The sequence below is a fragment of the Lontra canadensis genome, unplaced genomic scaffold, assembly GCF_010015895.1.
Source record: "Lontra canadensis isolate GAN:19392208 unplaced genomic scaffold, GSC_riverotter_1.0 scaffold14, whole genome shotgun sequence".
In the NCBI taxonomy this organism is placed as follows: Eukaryota; Metazoa; Chordata; class Mammalia; order Carnivora; family Mustelidae; genus Lontra; species Lontra canadensis.
Genome location: NW_022631008.1, coordinates 4311654 through 4328040, shown reverse-complemented (window position 1 = coordinate 4328040; position 16387 = coordinate 4311654). Strand labels below are relative to the sequence as shown.

Here is a 16387-nt window from a genome sequence, read left to right as displayed (position 1 = left end):
GAAGCAGCAAACAACTTGGGCAGCCCTCCCTTGGCCCCCCGGACCCCCCATCACGGCCAACCAGCCATGGAGTTGCTGCTTGCTCCTTCACCATCCCCCTGCCTTCTCCACCACACTGCCATTGGCCCCTCTGCTTCCTCCCACTGCTTCCTCACTTCTCGCCCAGACCTTTCTGGAGTCCTCCAGTCGGTCTCCTGGTCCCCAGGCTCATAAACCTCCTGCCCACTCCCCACAGGCCACCAGAATGCACTTCCAAAACTATGCCCTCGACTGCTTCTAGCTCCTGCACTGAGTTCCTCCGAGGCCTCCTGCTTCCCACTGAAATCACAGTCCTGGCTCCCCAGACACCACAGCAGCCCCTCTGTGACCTCCCTGAGCTGGTTCACTTCTCCTGCCAAACTTCAGGGTCCCTCAGTTCCAGGGACACCTAAAGGCCCATGTGGTGAAGAGTTTTGGATGCAGTCCCACGGGACCTCCCTGTAAAGCTCCCTGCATGACCTCCACTGTAGACGCCGGGTATCAGCCCCACCGGAAACGCAAGTCTCTGACATCACTTGGCCTTGCTGCAGCCATTGGCTCACATGTCTGTCTCCCAGAGGTAGGAGGGGCAGCGACTCCCGCTGGGTCCTTGCTGACACCAACCGACACGGGGCATCAGGGCCCAGCAACTGTTTACTGAACGATAAAACCGCCACTCCAACCGGCTCCTTACAGATAGGCTCCACCAGACTTTGATTTGGTATGCGGGACATTAAAACTTTCCAAAGGCGGCAGGATTAAAAAAAAAACCTTGGTAAACAGTTGAGCAATATCTTGTGAAATGAAAGAAACCAAGCTGTTCGGAAGCAGGTGAAAAGGTTAGCCAACTGCCTCACCGATCCTACCAGTCCCTCTCTAACAATCAGTCTGCTCCTCTTCTTTCCATTTCACTAATGTCAGACTGGCCTTTGTAAATTGTGAGTGAGACTGATTTTTAGAAAAAGTTCGTTGAACTGTTTTGTGTGTCGAGAACATTATTTAGATGTCATGATGGCAGTTAGGGAGAAAACGGAATTTTTTAGAGTGTCTTCTCGTTGGAAAACTGCTAAGGAGACCAACTATTTGGTCTATCCAAGGACATCTATATCTGAATTAGAAAGGGAACATTTCAGAGCCTCAGCTTTGTTCCCAGAAGACTCTAAAAATTACCAGGGAAATTGACATAAGGGGATTTCAAGAAGGAGTTTTTTTAAATACAAAAAATATGACAAAAAGAGGGGTTGATAAGACTCTCATGCTACATGGCCAGGCCCTGTTCACATATTGACTCATTTAATCTTCACAATTCTATTAGGTAGGTGCTACTATTTGTCCTTTTCAGAGATGGGAAACTGAGGCACAGGGCTCCAGCAATTAGCAAGGGCCAGAGCAGAGGTCTGAACAAGGGTAGGGAGGCTTAAGCATCCAGGGCCTTAACCACTCTGTCATTGTGCCCATAACGGAAATACCTGGAAGGGATGGATATCACTTGATTAGTTTCCTACAGGGTTCTAGAGTGCCAAGTAACAAGGGCTCAGTCCTTGTCCTCAGGAAGCTGTCAGGGCAGACGGGGGCAGGGCAAGACTTGGGCACATTCATCCATGCATGCATACGTAAACCACATGGGGACCACAGGGAGGGACGTGTGAGACAGCCCACCAAAGACGCGGGCACACACTGCCCAATAAAGACCATAGGGGTTCAGAGTGTGATCCTCCCCTCCTCGACACTGGTCAGGAGAGGCTCACAAGCAGATGACATCAACTGTATCAACAGATGAGGCAATGAAAACACAAGGGTTGAGACACTCAGATGTTCCAAGTGAAGACAAGAAGCTTAAGCATGAATATACCAGAAAAAGGAAGGAAATAATTAATTTAAGATATGGAGGAAAATGATTTGTTCTAATCCGCAGAAATCAATTGCAGTGTCGAAAAGCCATTTGTCAGAAATCTGCGGCATAGGTATTTAGGGAGTCACCTGCACAGTGGCTCATCCCACTGAGGCCTGGGGCTTGCAGCATACTCCACGGTGGGAGGGTTACAGGGAGAGCCCAACCGAGTCCACAATGGGGCTTAGTTGCCAGTCATTCAGGGACACTCAACAACCACCTTAAGAAGGGGTGCTTACAAATTAGGTTTGGTTGAGATGACCCATTTCTGGAGTTGTGGACCATTTCTGGGGTGGGTTTTAATCCCTCTGACCCCATAGTTGTGGGGCATATTGGTCTTGGCAGGAGAATGTGGCCACTGACTGAACGACAAAAAAGATCCGGGGCTCAAGCCAGCTCACGTGCACTTCAGTGTTTGTTGAAAGAATGAATGAACAAATACTGAACAGACAGCATTTCACGTTTTCCCTATCAGATGGAAAAAGTTACAAACTCTCTGTGCAAAATACATATAACAATATTACATGTAGAAGCACGGGCTTGCCTAACTGGGCTCCATGCAGGTTGAACTGTATCTCTGAGGGGCTAGAGAGCTACAACCAATGTGTGGTTTATGTATGGAATCAATTATTCAAGGGAGGGAAAAGAAGTGTCAAGAGAATTTTCAAATTCTAGGTATGTGGTTGAAGGAAATCGACATGGAAGGAGTTCATGCAGGATTCAGATGTATTTGTGGGTGACCTGCAGAGAGCTGCTGGCTCAATGTGTGATTTGTTTTGGTTTTTTTTTTTTTTTTTTTTCTCCCATTTTTAGTTAAGGAAACGCAAATGCCAGAACAAGGACAAGATGAGCTAAGAACCCGCCTTTGCTTCCTCCCTCTGGTGCTTGGGGCTGGCCTTATGCAGCCCAGCTCTGGTGTGGAACTCACTCAGGAAGAGAGGAAGTAGAAAGGCCATAACCACAGCCACAGGATGGGGTGGGGACCATTGACATCACTGAGGCTTGGGGATCCACAACCTAATTGTTTTTGCTATTGACTTTCCTTGCCCTGAAAAAAAAATACCATTGCCATCAATATACCTCTTTTAAGCTTCACCAAACTAACATTGCTAAATTGTCTTCCTCAAACCTGGGCTTGTTATTGAAGATAAAGTAATTCTGAGAGTTTCTTTGATGTGAGAGAATTTGAAAGTCTCTGAATGGATGGTGACTTCTCTTGGCTCAGGATTAATTTTCTGGGGAAAAGAGGAAACATCCCCACTATGCATTTGGGCATAGAAGACACATTTATGGGCTTGACGTTGTGTCTTCTGCAGACCAGATCTTTGGTCCTTGAATTCCCATGATCAGGTGTTAGAATTTCAGTCATTTATGCTTTGCTTATCCCCATCCTTCACAGGTCTTGCCAGACTCTCTATGTGGTCAAGAAGGGCTCAACTGGAGTGCCTGGGTGGCTCAGTGGATTAACCCTTTGCCTTTGGCTCAGGTCATGATCTCAGGGTCCTGGGATCGAGCCCCAAATTGGGCTTTCTGCTTGGCCGGGAGCCTGCTTCCCCTTCTTTCTCTGCCTGCCTCTATGCCTACTTGTGATCTCTCTCTGTATCAAATAAATAAACAAAATCTTAAAAAAAAAAAAAGATATGGGTATATTTTGCATTATGGAGACATTATGGCTGTGGGGACTTGAGTTCATGTACTATATCCCTTGGTAAAAAATGCCTTAAAGAAATGGTTTTTTGGGGTACCTGCGTGGCTCAGTGGGTTAAAGCCTCTGCCTTCGGCTCAGGTCATGATCCCAGGGTCCTGGGATTAAGCCCAGCATAGGGCTCTCTGTTCATCAGGGAGCCTGCTTCCCACCTACCCATCCCCCCACCCCTTGCCCCTCTGCCCACTTGTGATCTCTGTCTGTCAAATAAATAAAATCTTAAAAAAATATATAAAAAGAAGGGCTCAACCGGGCACTGCCTTCTATCCACCCGATAGCAGGTTTCTCTCTCACAGGTCAGATTCACTTGGCCCAGCACTTAGCAGGGAGCCTGGTGTGTGTAGTGCTTAGTGAATCTTTGTGTGATTAAATGGGCCATAAAGACAACAGGCTTGAAACTGGGCTCATCCTCCTACCATTCCTTAGGCCATCATCTTCTATTACAAGTACAGTAAGGCTCCATCCACATCCTGGGAACCTCTTTATCTGGAAACAGGGTAGGTACCCAGAAGAAGACCCAAGGAAATCTCTCTACAAGAACTCGCTGTCATGACAGTAACTGTGAGGGAGACATAAGAGAGTTGTCAAGCAAACTTAGACTTGAGTGTAAAATTAAGTTCTGGGGCAAACCAAGTCATACTGGAAGATTTGAAGGAAGACAGAGGGCAGGGCAAAGCCTGAGCTGCTGGGTGACATGCAACATGCCACCCCGTCCCGATCCCCCATCCTACAGATGAGGAATCCCCTCCCCAAACTCACATAGCTAACGAGCAGGAGGAGGCAAGCAGGAAAACCCGGGAGTCGTGATGTCCTGTCCAATCTCTTTCCACTGACCCTGTCTGCCACAGGTCCGCAGGGTCCAGTCCTTGTCTAGTAAGCTCAGAGGAGCCTTCAGACTGCATTTCTGTGCTGCAAATAGCAGGTTTCAGCTGTCAGGGGGGAAGGGTAAGTAGAAGACTCCGTGCTCCTGGGTGGTAGTGGCAAACCCTGCTGACTCTCCCGATGTACCTGGCTTGAACCCTCTTAGTCATCTTTTGATCGCACCCTCTCCTGAGTCATTCCTGTCCCCAGAAGGTGAGCAGGGCCAGCACTTCTTAACGCTTTACTGTAAGCTGGCCCTGTGCCAAGCATTTCCCATGAACTATGGTGTCCTTTTCACCCACAACAACCTCTGTGGTGAAGGCTGTCATCACACCCAGCTTATACCTGTAGACATGGAGCCTGCGCGAGATTAAATAACCTGCTCTCGGTCCACGGATTTTAAGTGAAAGGGAGGGGACTTGATCCCAGGCAGTCACTCCAGAGGTCATCCTCTTAGCCCCAGGCTCCATTGCCTACCCGATGAAACCTTCCATGGACTCAGCCTTTCTTTCCCTATCACCATAGGTCAGGGACCATCTCACCCTAGACCACTGCCAGCCTCTTCACCATCCTCTTCTCGGAGGTCTTCTGTCTCCCACCCATTTCTGCTCATCCTCCCAAACTGTGATTTTCTTATGTCACTGAGAGGTTTTTTTCCTCACACCAACCAATTCTCCAGATCTCTGGGGTTACCAACTGGCTGTTCAATAATGACCCCCTCCACAGGTTTGATAATTTGCTAGAATGACTCACAGAACTCAGGAAAGTGCCTTAGTTACTATTACTGGTATATTATAAAGGCTACCACTCATGGACAGCCAAGCAGCAGACCTGCGTAGGGCAAGGTATGCAGGGGGCTGAGGGGTGGTAGAGCTCCTGTGCCCTCTCTGGGCACACCACCCTGCCAGTACCCCAGTGTGTTCACCAAACCAGAAGCCATCTGAACCCCATCATTGAGGGGTTATCACATACACATAGTTGATTAAATCGCTGGCAATTGCCGATTAATCCAATCTCCAGCCACTCTCTCCTCCCAGGAGGTTGAGGGGAGGCAGAAAGTTCCAATCCTCTAGCTGTGGTTTGGATTTCATGACTCCAGTCCTCCTTCTGAAGCTATCTAGTGGTCCTCAGCCATCAGTCATCTCATTAGCATACAAAAGACTCTCATCACTCAGGAAATTCCATGGGTTTGGGGAGCTGTGTGCCAGGAACTGGGAATAAAGACGAAATACCTATTTTTTTTTTTTTTTATACCACAGTCACCCTCTACTCAGAAACCTCCAGTGCCTCTCCACACCCCAACCCGTGACGACAGAGGAGAGCCCAGACTTTTCCGGATGGTCTTTCAGCCATATACAACTTCATCTCCCACGGTTCCTGTCACCTCAGCTCTGGTCCAGGCTGGTCCAGAACCTTGCAGGTTCCTGTCTCTGTATCTCTGCCCCATCCTCCTGCCCCTTCTCTCAATCAAAATATTCCACTGAACTGAAATTGGATCAAAACATTTTTTTTAAAGATTTTATTTATTTATTCGACAGAGAGAGAGAGAGAGAGACAGACAGACATCACAAGTAGGCAGAGAGGCAGGCAGAGAGAAGGGGAAGCAGGCTCCCCGCTGAGCAGAGAGTCCGATGTGAGGCTCGATCCCACGACCCTGAGATCACGACCCGAGCCTAAGGCAGAGGCTTAACCCACTGAACCACCCAGGCGCCCTGATCAAGACATTTCTTAGGATGATTTGTTTAGAAATGTGTGGAACCCCAGAGATGAGCTGGTTCGAAACTCTTATTATATAGATAAGGAACTGGTGATCCAGATAGGGGAATGGCATAGCCCCAGATTACAGATTTATTATCTCTCAAAATGCAGAGAGAACAGTACTGATCTCTGAATTTCTGGTGATGAGTACTGGGGGTGATAAGCTTCAAATAAGAAACACTTATGTAAACTATCAAAAGCACACATCACAAGGCAAAAAAACCCCAAAAAACAAAAAGACAAATTTGATTATACCAAATGAAGGATTTCTATTCAGTGAAAGACACTGTGGATTGAGTTCAAAGACATACATAATCAGAAGATATTCGCAATGTCTAAAAACTGCTCACAGATCACTATCTAGAACTGAAAATCACAAAAAATAGAGTAGACCTAATTATTTATTTATTTTTCGAAGATTTATGTATTTATTTTGGAGTGAGAGTGCACACACATGCATGAGTGGGGGAGGGGTAGTGGGGAAGGGGACAATCTAGTGAGTGGGGAGCCCTACCTGAGGCTCTATCTCCCAGCCAGGAGATCATGGCCTGAGCCAAAACCAGGAGTCGAGGTCTTAACTGACTGAGCCACCCTGGCATCCCTCATTTATTTATTTAGAGAGTGAGAACAGGCATGTGGGTGGGGAGGGGCAGAGGGCGAGAGAATCTTCAGCAGACTCCCTGATGAGCACAGAGCCGCGTGAGGGGGCCTCTGTCCCAGGACCCTGAGATCACGACCTGAGCAGAAACCAAGAGTTGGACACTTCAGTGACTGAGCCACCCAGGGGCCCCAAACCTAATTTTTAAAAAAGAGCAAAGGAGGTGAACATGCAATTAGGGAAAAGGAAACTCAAAAAGTAAATATGCCGAAGTCCCCAGTTATTAGAAAAACACAAGATCAAATAATGAGATGACACTTCTGCTAGAAAGTGGGATAATGCTGCAGGACAGGGGAGAGGATCAGGGGCTCCACATCTGTGTGGATGTGGAGACTGGGGAGAACAGAGCACTCCAGTCACTCAGGCAGTTCTTGTTCAAAGTAGGATACGCATCCCTGTGGCCAGCAATTCTGCCCTTGGCTATAGATCCCAAAGAAACCCTCCCAGGAAGGAAGTGCAGGAAGCTATTCAGAGAAGCTCGTCCTAAACCATCACTGGAGGAGAGGACGGTAAAATCTCTGGAGGTCTTTGGGCAGCACTATGCAGGGTAAAAACACGGAGCCGACAATCAGAATCAAGGGCACCTGGAGGGCTCAGCTGGTTAAGCGACTGCCTTCAGCTCAGGTCATGATCCTGGAGTCCCGGAATCGAGTCCGACATTGGGCTCCCAGCTCCACAGGCAGTCTGCTTCTCCCTCTGACCTTCTCCCCTCTCATGCTCTATCTCACTCTCTCAAATAAATAAATAAAGTCTTTCAAAAATAAAAAAAAAAGCAGAATCAAACCTATAAATACAGAGAATAAGCTAACGGTTGCCAGAGGGAGGGGGTGTGGAGTTGGGCAAAACGGGTGAAGGGGAGTGGGAAATACAGGCCTCCAGCTGCTTTATGAAGAAGCTGCGGGAATAAAAGCATAAGTACAGTCAGAGTTACTCTAAGTGTTGTTTGGTGACACACAGTAGCTACACTTGTGGTACACACAGCAGAACATAGAATCTTGTCCAATCACATTGTTGCACACGTGAAACTAATGTAACATTTTGTGTTAACTAGGTTCAAAAAAAAAACACAACAACAATCAGTTGAGGACAAAAGAAACAGAATGATCTGGGCAATAGAAGGAGTTACATAATTTAAGAACATAAGACCCTTCACTGTGATAAAAGGTCTGCAAGGACAAGCAGAAACAGGAACATCAAACAGAGTGGTTGCTCACGCAGCAAGTGGGGACTGTTGATGAAAGGCGATTTGATTAGGGGTCCCCTGGGTGAGTTTTGGCAGTCACAGTCCCCACCCTACCCTGGGGGCTCAGGCACCAAGGAGTAGTTTCCTGGGGCTGAGGCTTCGGTCTTACGGACAGCAAGCGGGCTCAGTGGACCAGGGCCCGCTACAGAGGAGGCCACCCTACTCCCGGAGGCTGTCTTCCTCCCAGCGCATCTCCATGGTGGGAATCCCACCTCCTGAGATGAATCTCTCGGACTGTGTGCTCTCAAGGGTTTTCACAAATCCACTCCACAAGCAAATACTAAGAATAGTTTACACGATGGGGCTTAGAAATGACGTTGGGGGTCCCGGGGGGCCGGGGTAGAGCATGGCAGGCAGTCGGAATCAGATAAACTGACTGTAAAACCCAAACCTTTCCTTCCTCACGCCTTCTTCTTACTCCTCCCCCATCCCCACACCAGGACACCCAGAACTAACCTTTCCTGGGCACGTCCTATGACCCAGCAGGGCGCTAGGGATTTTTACATTTGTTATGCACTGCTCACAAAAATCCTATACAGTGCGGGTAGGGGTTATCCCTCTCCTTTCCCAGTTAGGGAACAGGAAGCTTGGAGAAAGGAACCCAGGAACCCATCCCAGCTCACACTGTGAGTGCCATCCTCCTCACACCTCGGGGGACACTCATCCTTCCACCCAGACAGTTCCACCAACAAGTGGCTTCTGAAGATCTCACGGGGACACACAGGTCTAGAAAGTCTACACCACCTCTGAGGCTCCTGCTCCAGGGACCTCCAGGGGTGAAGCTAGATTAGAGTAGCTTCTCTTTGCGCTCTATACTACCTTGAGTCCTTAGATGTGGCTCCTCTAACCAAGCCCAGTTTCTAGAGAACTGGTGAGGCCCCTCGACGACTGTTTTCCACCCAAACCAGAATCACCAGCTTCCTGGAATTGAAGATGTGGTGAGTGAGTGGGTGGAGTGGGCCAACACTTACAGCAGAACAGCAATAAATTCCCTGAGAGGAGTATAACATAAGCAAAATGACAATGAAAAATCTCCGTAAAACAAGAACATGGCAGAGCTTTATCACACGTTAAAGCATAACAGGAGTCCATTCTACGCAGGTCAGATCATGTTTGTCAAACCCCAGAATGGCACAGATGCTGAGATACTATCAGGAACGTGGCCATCAGACTCCCCCTCTTTACCTCATGTCAACATTATATAGCAATCTATTTTTTCCTCAGGTCCCAGCCCAATTATCTTGAATGAAACTTGAAAGAAAATTATTCCATCCAACAAAAAGCATTCTAAATACTTCCACTGACGCGCTGTAACTTGCAGCAAATTGTTCCAGCCTCACCCAGAGTCCTATCACAGACATCTGATTGGATGATTAACATCACGGGCTCAATCCGACTTAAATAGGAAAACATGAGGACTAAGAAAATGAGGAATTCTCTCTCTCTCTCTCTCTCTCTCTTTTTTTCATCAAAAGGAGTTAACATAGCTGTGGAGAAAAGAGAAATTTTAAGAGTGGTAATTTATATGTGAAATCAAAACAAACTCACATGGTGTTTATTTTACCCTTCTGGGAGGAAATCGAGATGTAAACTAGTAACAATTCAATTCAGTAAATATTTGTTCTGACATTACTCCACACAAAGCATCAGGCAAGTTGGACTATGGAGATAGAAATGAAAAGTGACTGTACAGGGTTCTTGAGACCCCCCACTCTTCTGTGGAGTCCAGACAGATGCTGATGAGCACCCCCCAGCTCCCATGGACTCAGAGGTGTAGGGATCTGCTAGAATCCCTGTGCTTTCAGCGTCTCTGATAACCCACAACCTACTATCAGAATGGAGAGGAACTCCTTCTGCTCATCTCTCATCTCTCCAGGATGAGTTTTCTTGTTGGTGGAAAAAACCAAACAGCTCTACCTTATCATCCTTTCCTGTCCTCCTTTCTCCAAGCTTCCAGGGAAAAAAAATAACCTCTGTGCTGTTTTCATACCAAGTGTATTGCTAACCCTCTGTATCTCAGCCTGGACCACACCTCTCCTTCCTTCCTTCTGGACCCTTGCTCTCTTCTTCCTCTTCTAAAGCCCTTAAGATTTCTTGTCCCCTGTTTCTCCACAGAAGCCCTTTACTCTAGGATTTTACGCTGGGTTAAACTTGGGTGGTGGTTTGATGAGAAAAACAAACCATATATATGTTTTGGTCATATTTATTAATGCATACCCCCTCTCTGCTCATTTTCTAGAGCAAATAAGGCATTGCCTTTCCCAGAGCATTTGGGAGCTTGGACTTAAACTCCTGCATGTATTTCAAGGGCTTCATCCCTTCAGTTAGACTCTAAATCCGTGCTGCCAAATTGATTTTATAAAAATCCTTTGAAATCCTAGTGTTTCTGCATTTTCATTCTCTCCGGATGTTTCTTTTCTTCCTTTTTAAAAACCTGTAGAGTAGTATCTGGTAATGATAACTAACATTTACGGAAGCCATGCTATGCACCAGGAAACCCCCTGAGGTAGATACGTTATCCCCATTTTATAGAGGCTGGCACTGAGGCACAGAGAGACTAAATAACTCGCGCACAGAAGAGAGCGGAGCCAGGACTCTACCCCAAGCTTGGGAGCGTAATCAGGCTCGAGCTCCTACATTTAAGGAATCTGGAATCCTTTTTCTTTTTCTTTTTTTCTTTTTTTTTTTTTTTTTTGGCGGGGGTGCAGAAAGTTGACTTTCTGCACCGGAGACGGACCCGTGGGAAGATCCGTTCTTACCGTATCTCTCTTTTGGAACTGGTGACCAGCACACTCTACTCAACCTCTTTGACCCTGAGTTTTCCCTCCCCTAAACCCGAAATAAAGCATTCTGCTTCCGTCCCTGGTCCTGGGTAATTGCCAAGGCTCCCACGTACGCCCGCTGACGCCCTCGGAGGTAGCGCTGAGTCCGCCTCCTCCAAACGAATCATCCAAGGGACTTCTCTGTCTGCATCTACCTGGGACGCCGGCCAGCGTCCCGCTTTCTCCCCGCATCGCCCTGAACTCCGCCCCAGGCGGGCCACCCGGTGCCACACGGTCGGCTGCTCCTCCGCGCCGGTTTCCCCCTCGGCCCGGGACTCCTACCCCCGGGCTCGACAGCCGCCCCGGCCAGCAGCCCTCTTACCATGGCATCGTAGCGCAGGGCGTTCATGAAGTGCGCCACCTCGGTGCCCTTGTACACGGTGAACCAAATGGTGCCCTGGTACTGGTCGCCGGCGTCGAGCAGCAGCACGTGCGGCTCCGTACGGCGGATCTGCTGCACCTTGGTGAAGAGCCGCGCCACGCCGCCCACGCAGCGGCTCGCATTGACGCACTTGCTCGAGTCCTCGCTGGTCTGCTCCAGCCGGCTGTGCACGTCGTTGGTGTGCAGGATGGTGAGTTCCCAGGCGCCGGCCGCCGGCCACAGCAGCGCGCCCAGAGCGAGGAGCTGCAGCGCCAAGGCTCGTGCGGCTCTGGGTCCCATGGCTGCGGCGCGAGAAGGGCGAGCGTGCACGCGGGCCGGGCGAGCGGCGGTGAGTGGCGGCGGGCGCGGCGGGAGCGGGAGCTAGGCGCCCGGGCCGGCGGGGCGGGGCGCGCCGGGGGCCTGCCTCTTTCAGGCGGGAGGCCGGCCCCACAGCGGGGCGCACGCCCGCGCGGTCACCCGATCCGACCCTGGCACCGGGGGCGGCCCCGGGCGCGCCGGGGCTGGCGGCTGGCCCCCGCTGGCGGCAGCAACAGTGGAGAGGTTGTTCCCGGCGGGGAGCGGGCACTGGCCACGGTGCCGGGAAGCCCGCCACCCCACAGCTGGAGGGCTTGAGCTTTCCCGGGCGCGCAGGAGGTGCCGGAGTGGCCACCCCGCGGCTTGGCCCTCGCTATTTCTAGCCTACGTTGAGGCGCGAGTTTTTCCCGAGAGGAAGGCACGGTTTGTGTTGGGCTTGGGGTGGCGCGAGCTCGTTCCCTTGAAAGAGCGAAAGCTGGAGAAGAGGGGAAGGAAAAGATGGAAGAGGTCAGGTCGGGGGGGGGCGGTGGAGAGGAGTGCAGAGGAAGGAGAGAGGAGGGCTTTGCTTTTTGGGGCTGTGGAAGCCAAAAACGGACTGTGAGACGTGGCTGACCGCTGTCTTTCCAGCTGGAGAAGCACCGAGTCCAGTTGTTTAGAAGTGGAACCTCGGAATTTAAGAACATTCCAATCCAGTCCCGCGTTTGTTCGCAAAGAAGGTCTCAGCGATGAACCGGCGTTGGGACGGGGACAGCTCTTGGAAGCTAAAACGGACCATGGGAGTAAAAGCAGCAGCTATGTGGACGTGATTCTGCCTTCTGTCGCTTTTTTTAAGGCTTTTTTTTTTTTCCTGTCCTTGCCCCATCTTTTTCTCTAGGCTTTAGTATTTTAAGGATGTGAAGTGTGTATGTGTGTGTACACTAAGGCAAAGCTTTGGGCAAGGAAAGCAATAATAGGAATGCAGTCAATAAAACATCATTATATAGAATTTAAAATTGCAGAATTTCCCTCTGTTTAACCAACTGATTCCTGAGGGCAATCAACAGTCCAGTGCTTTGGGAAGAGAAGGAGAAGGGAATTGGTTTGGAGGTCCTATTAGGTGACCACTGATTTATCCTTTGCAGAACAGGATATACAGTCCTCACACTTCCCCAAATGCATCAAGTCAGTACTTTTTTTTTTTTTTTTAGCTTTTTGGGATAAGATGTATATATACAACACAAAACCTAAAAATCAACCATCTTAACCATTTTTACGTGTACAGTTTAGTAGCATTAAGCACATTCACATTGTTGGGCAACCATCACCACCATCCATCTGCAGAACTTTTTCATCTTGACAAAGGAAATTCTCTAGCCATTAAAGAATAACTCCTATTCAGAAGTTATTCTTCCTACCCATCCCCCCCCAGCCCTTGGCAAGATCATTCTTCTCCGTCTTTCTGAATCCCAGTACTCTAGGTATCTCGTGTCAGTGAATCAGACAATATTTGTCCTTTTGTGGCTGACTTGTATTTCATTTGCATAAGGTCCTTTTAAGATTCATCTATGTTGCAGCATGTGTCAGAATTTCCTTCTTTTTAAAGGCTGAATAATAATCCATTCATACCACATCTTGTTTATCTGTTCATCCATCAATGAACACTGAGTTGTTTCCACATTTTGACTATTGTGAATAATGTTGCCATCAACATTATACAAATATCTGTTGTACAAATCTGTTGTATCTCACTGTATAAATATCCGTTTAGATCTCTGATTTACATTCTTTGGGCAGATTCCCAGAAGTGGAATGGCTGGATCATATGGTAGTTCTATGTTCAATTTCTTGAGGAAATGCCGTACTTCCTTCTCTAATGGCTGCACCATTTTATATTCCCAGCAGCAATGCACAAGAGTTCCATTTTCTCCACATCCTTACCAACACCAATTTTCTGCTTTTTGATAATAGCCATGCTAAGAGGTTTGAAGTAGTAACTCACTGTGATTTGATTTGCATTTCCCTAATGATTAATGATGTTGAGCATCTTTTCATGTGCTTATTGGCTATTTCTGTATCTTATGGAGAAATGTCTATTCAAGTCCTATGATCTACCCATGTTTAATCCTACCAAGGATTACTTGGTTTTTGTTACTGTTGCTGAGTTGTAGGAGTCTATATATCCCGGATGTTAATCCCTTATCAGATATATATATATATATATTTTGCACATATTTTCTCTCATTCCATGGGTTGCCTTTTTATTTTGTTGAGACTGCTTCTTGATGGACAAACATATATTTCGATGAAGTCTGATTTATCTGTTTTTTCCTTTGTTGTCTGTGTTTGTGGTGTCATATTTGAAAAAAACATTGCCATAGCTGATGTCATGAAGCTTTTCCCCTATGTTTTTTCTAAGAGTTTTATTGTTTTTGTTTTTAGGTTTAGGTCTTTGATCCATTTTATACCCAATATATAATTTATACATGGAGAGAGAGGTTGGGGGGAGAGGGAGAGAGAAAAAGAGATTTATCGTAAGGTATTGAGTCACTTGATTACAAATGCTGAGTAGTCCCCCAGTTTGGTACCTGTTCTGGAGACTCATGAAAACTGGTAGCGTAGTTTGAAGGCCTGAGTGCCAGAGAGCCAATGGATTTACCTTGATTTAAAAAAAACTTTATTTTCTGTTTCATTCTGTACTGATAGATGCAGTTATTATGGAGTGCAAAATTTGGGGCATGGCAAGCATTTGGATTTCTGCGTTAAAACCCAAATAGCCAAAACCTATGCAAATATGATATAACCTAGGATTTTAATTGCAATAAAATGAAATGGGAAAAGATGGTGTGTTTTAGGAAATAGTTCTGGCAGGACTTAGTTAATCTTAGAATTATATGAGTGTATAAAAAGTTTCCTCTTGAATATTCTGGGAATGGTTCAGTTTCCAAACAGTGGCTTTTCTTTTTCCCTTTCATATTCTCTGGTTATATAACATAATATTTTAAGTTGGTTGGGTGGAATTTGAATTTTTAGTATATTAAAGTAGTAGATATTTGTGTTTATCCAGTGACATCTGAGAATTTGGTATTCTACTCTATGTTTATCAATTAAAATAAGAATCCTAGTATGAATTTCACCTAGGAGCCAAGAATCTTCCAAAGAAAATGTCAAAACCAGTATTGCCTGTATTATTTTTTTTTTGCTAATTGGTAGATTCATAAAATAAGTACTAGTTACCTCGTTGATTTCCCTGCAAAAAAATTAAAAATGTGATTGGTACTGGTCAATGTAATACTAATTGGGAGAGTCTTTCCAATGTCTATGTCACAAACTTTAGAACAACAATTTATTATGTTTTAAATTTATAAAAGAATTTCACATATTTAAAATGACAAGAGCATACAGGCATGAAAGGATGCAAAAATTTACAATCTTTAAAGATGAGGTCAGGATTTAACAAAGTTAGAAGTACAGTTAGAATATAAGGATTCTGATGTCACTAGAAATTAAAGAATAGGAGATAAATTGATTTTTAGCTGGAAATCATATAAGCCTTGTATTTATAACTAAGTCATTACTGATGGACCTGAGGGTGGTGACAAATAAACCATTGTATGGAAACAGATCTCTTATATGGAAACTCTCCTTGGGTTTTCACTTTATCTCAAGATGGAGGAGATCCTTCTATTAGGAGCTAAAAACGGCTACCATCTAAAACCAAAAGGAATCACTAGAAAGTTTTGAACCATATTTAGAATTAATATTTGTATTGATATTGTATTATGATTTTTAAGATTTATTTATGTATTTTTGAAAGACAGAGCACGCACCCGCGTGTGCACATGTGATTGGGGGTAAGGGCAGAGGCAGAGAGAATCTTAAGTGGATTGCTGGCTGAGCTCCAGAGCCCAATGGAGCCAAGTGGAGCCCAACGGAGCCCAATGTCAGCATGGGGCTTGATCTCACAACCCTGAGATCATGCCCAGAGCCCAAATCAAGAGTTGGACCCTTAACTGAGCCACTCAGGCATATAATTTTATATTATTTTTAACTTATATTATGGGATAAACCAAATAAATAGTTACATCAATTTTATCAGGAAAAGGATTAGTGTAAGATATTTAGTTTAGAGGAAATAAAGAATTTTCGTAGGAACCCTGAATTTTGAAGTAACAATATGATATTCCTTTACAAGAAAAATCTGTTTCGTTGTCCCACTGAAATAGCCCAGGAACAATCTGACGCAGTGACACACTCTGATGTCCAGTACTATGATCTCTAATTTCTTTCCACTAAAAAGAACACCTAGGATCCTTGGAGAAATAGCTGATTCCATGTCTGGAGCTAAAGGGACAAATAAGCATAAGATTTAGGCAACGTATACAACGTGAATCTGGGATTGAGGTGCCTGGGTGGCTCAGTTGGTTGAGCATCTGCCTTTGGCTCAGGTCATGATCCCAGAGTCTGGGATAGAGCCCCACAGTGAGCTCTCCTCAATGGGTAGCCTGCCTCTCCCTCTCCCTCTTTCTGCAGCTCTCCCTGCTTGTGCTGATGCTCTCTCTCTCTCTCTGTCAAATAAGTAAATAAAATCTTAAAAAAAGAAAAAAAAAACCCAACATGAATCTGGGGAAGTGGCCAAAATGCTCATTTTCCTCTTTTTAAAAAATTTTTTAAAGATTTTATTTATTTATTAGAAGGGGAAGGGGCAGAGGGGGAGGACAGGGACAAGCAGATTCTGCACAGAGCCTGATGGGGGAGCTCGATCCCACAGAACCCCAG

General features: G+C 46.4%; 1 protein-coding gene across 1 annotated transcript in view; it reads right to left on the bottom strand.

Moving 5' to 3' along the window:
- NT5E (5'-nucleotidase ecto) overlaps nt 1–11617 on the bottom strand; it is a 48051-nt gene extending 36434 nt beyond the window's left edge. The window contains exon 1 of the mRNA XM_032858058.1: nt 11279–11617. Coding sequence (XP_032713949.1) covers nt 11279–11617 — 339 coding nt within the window. The remainder of the gene's footprint in view (nt 1–11278) is intronic.
- Nucleotides 11618–16387: the final 4770 nt, after the last annotated feature.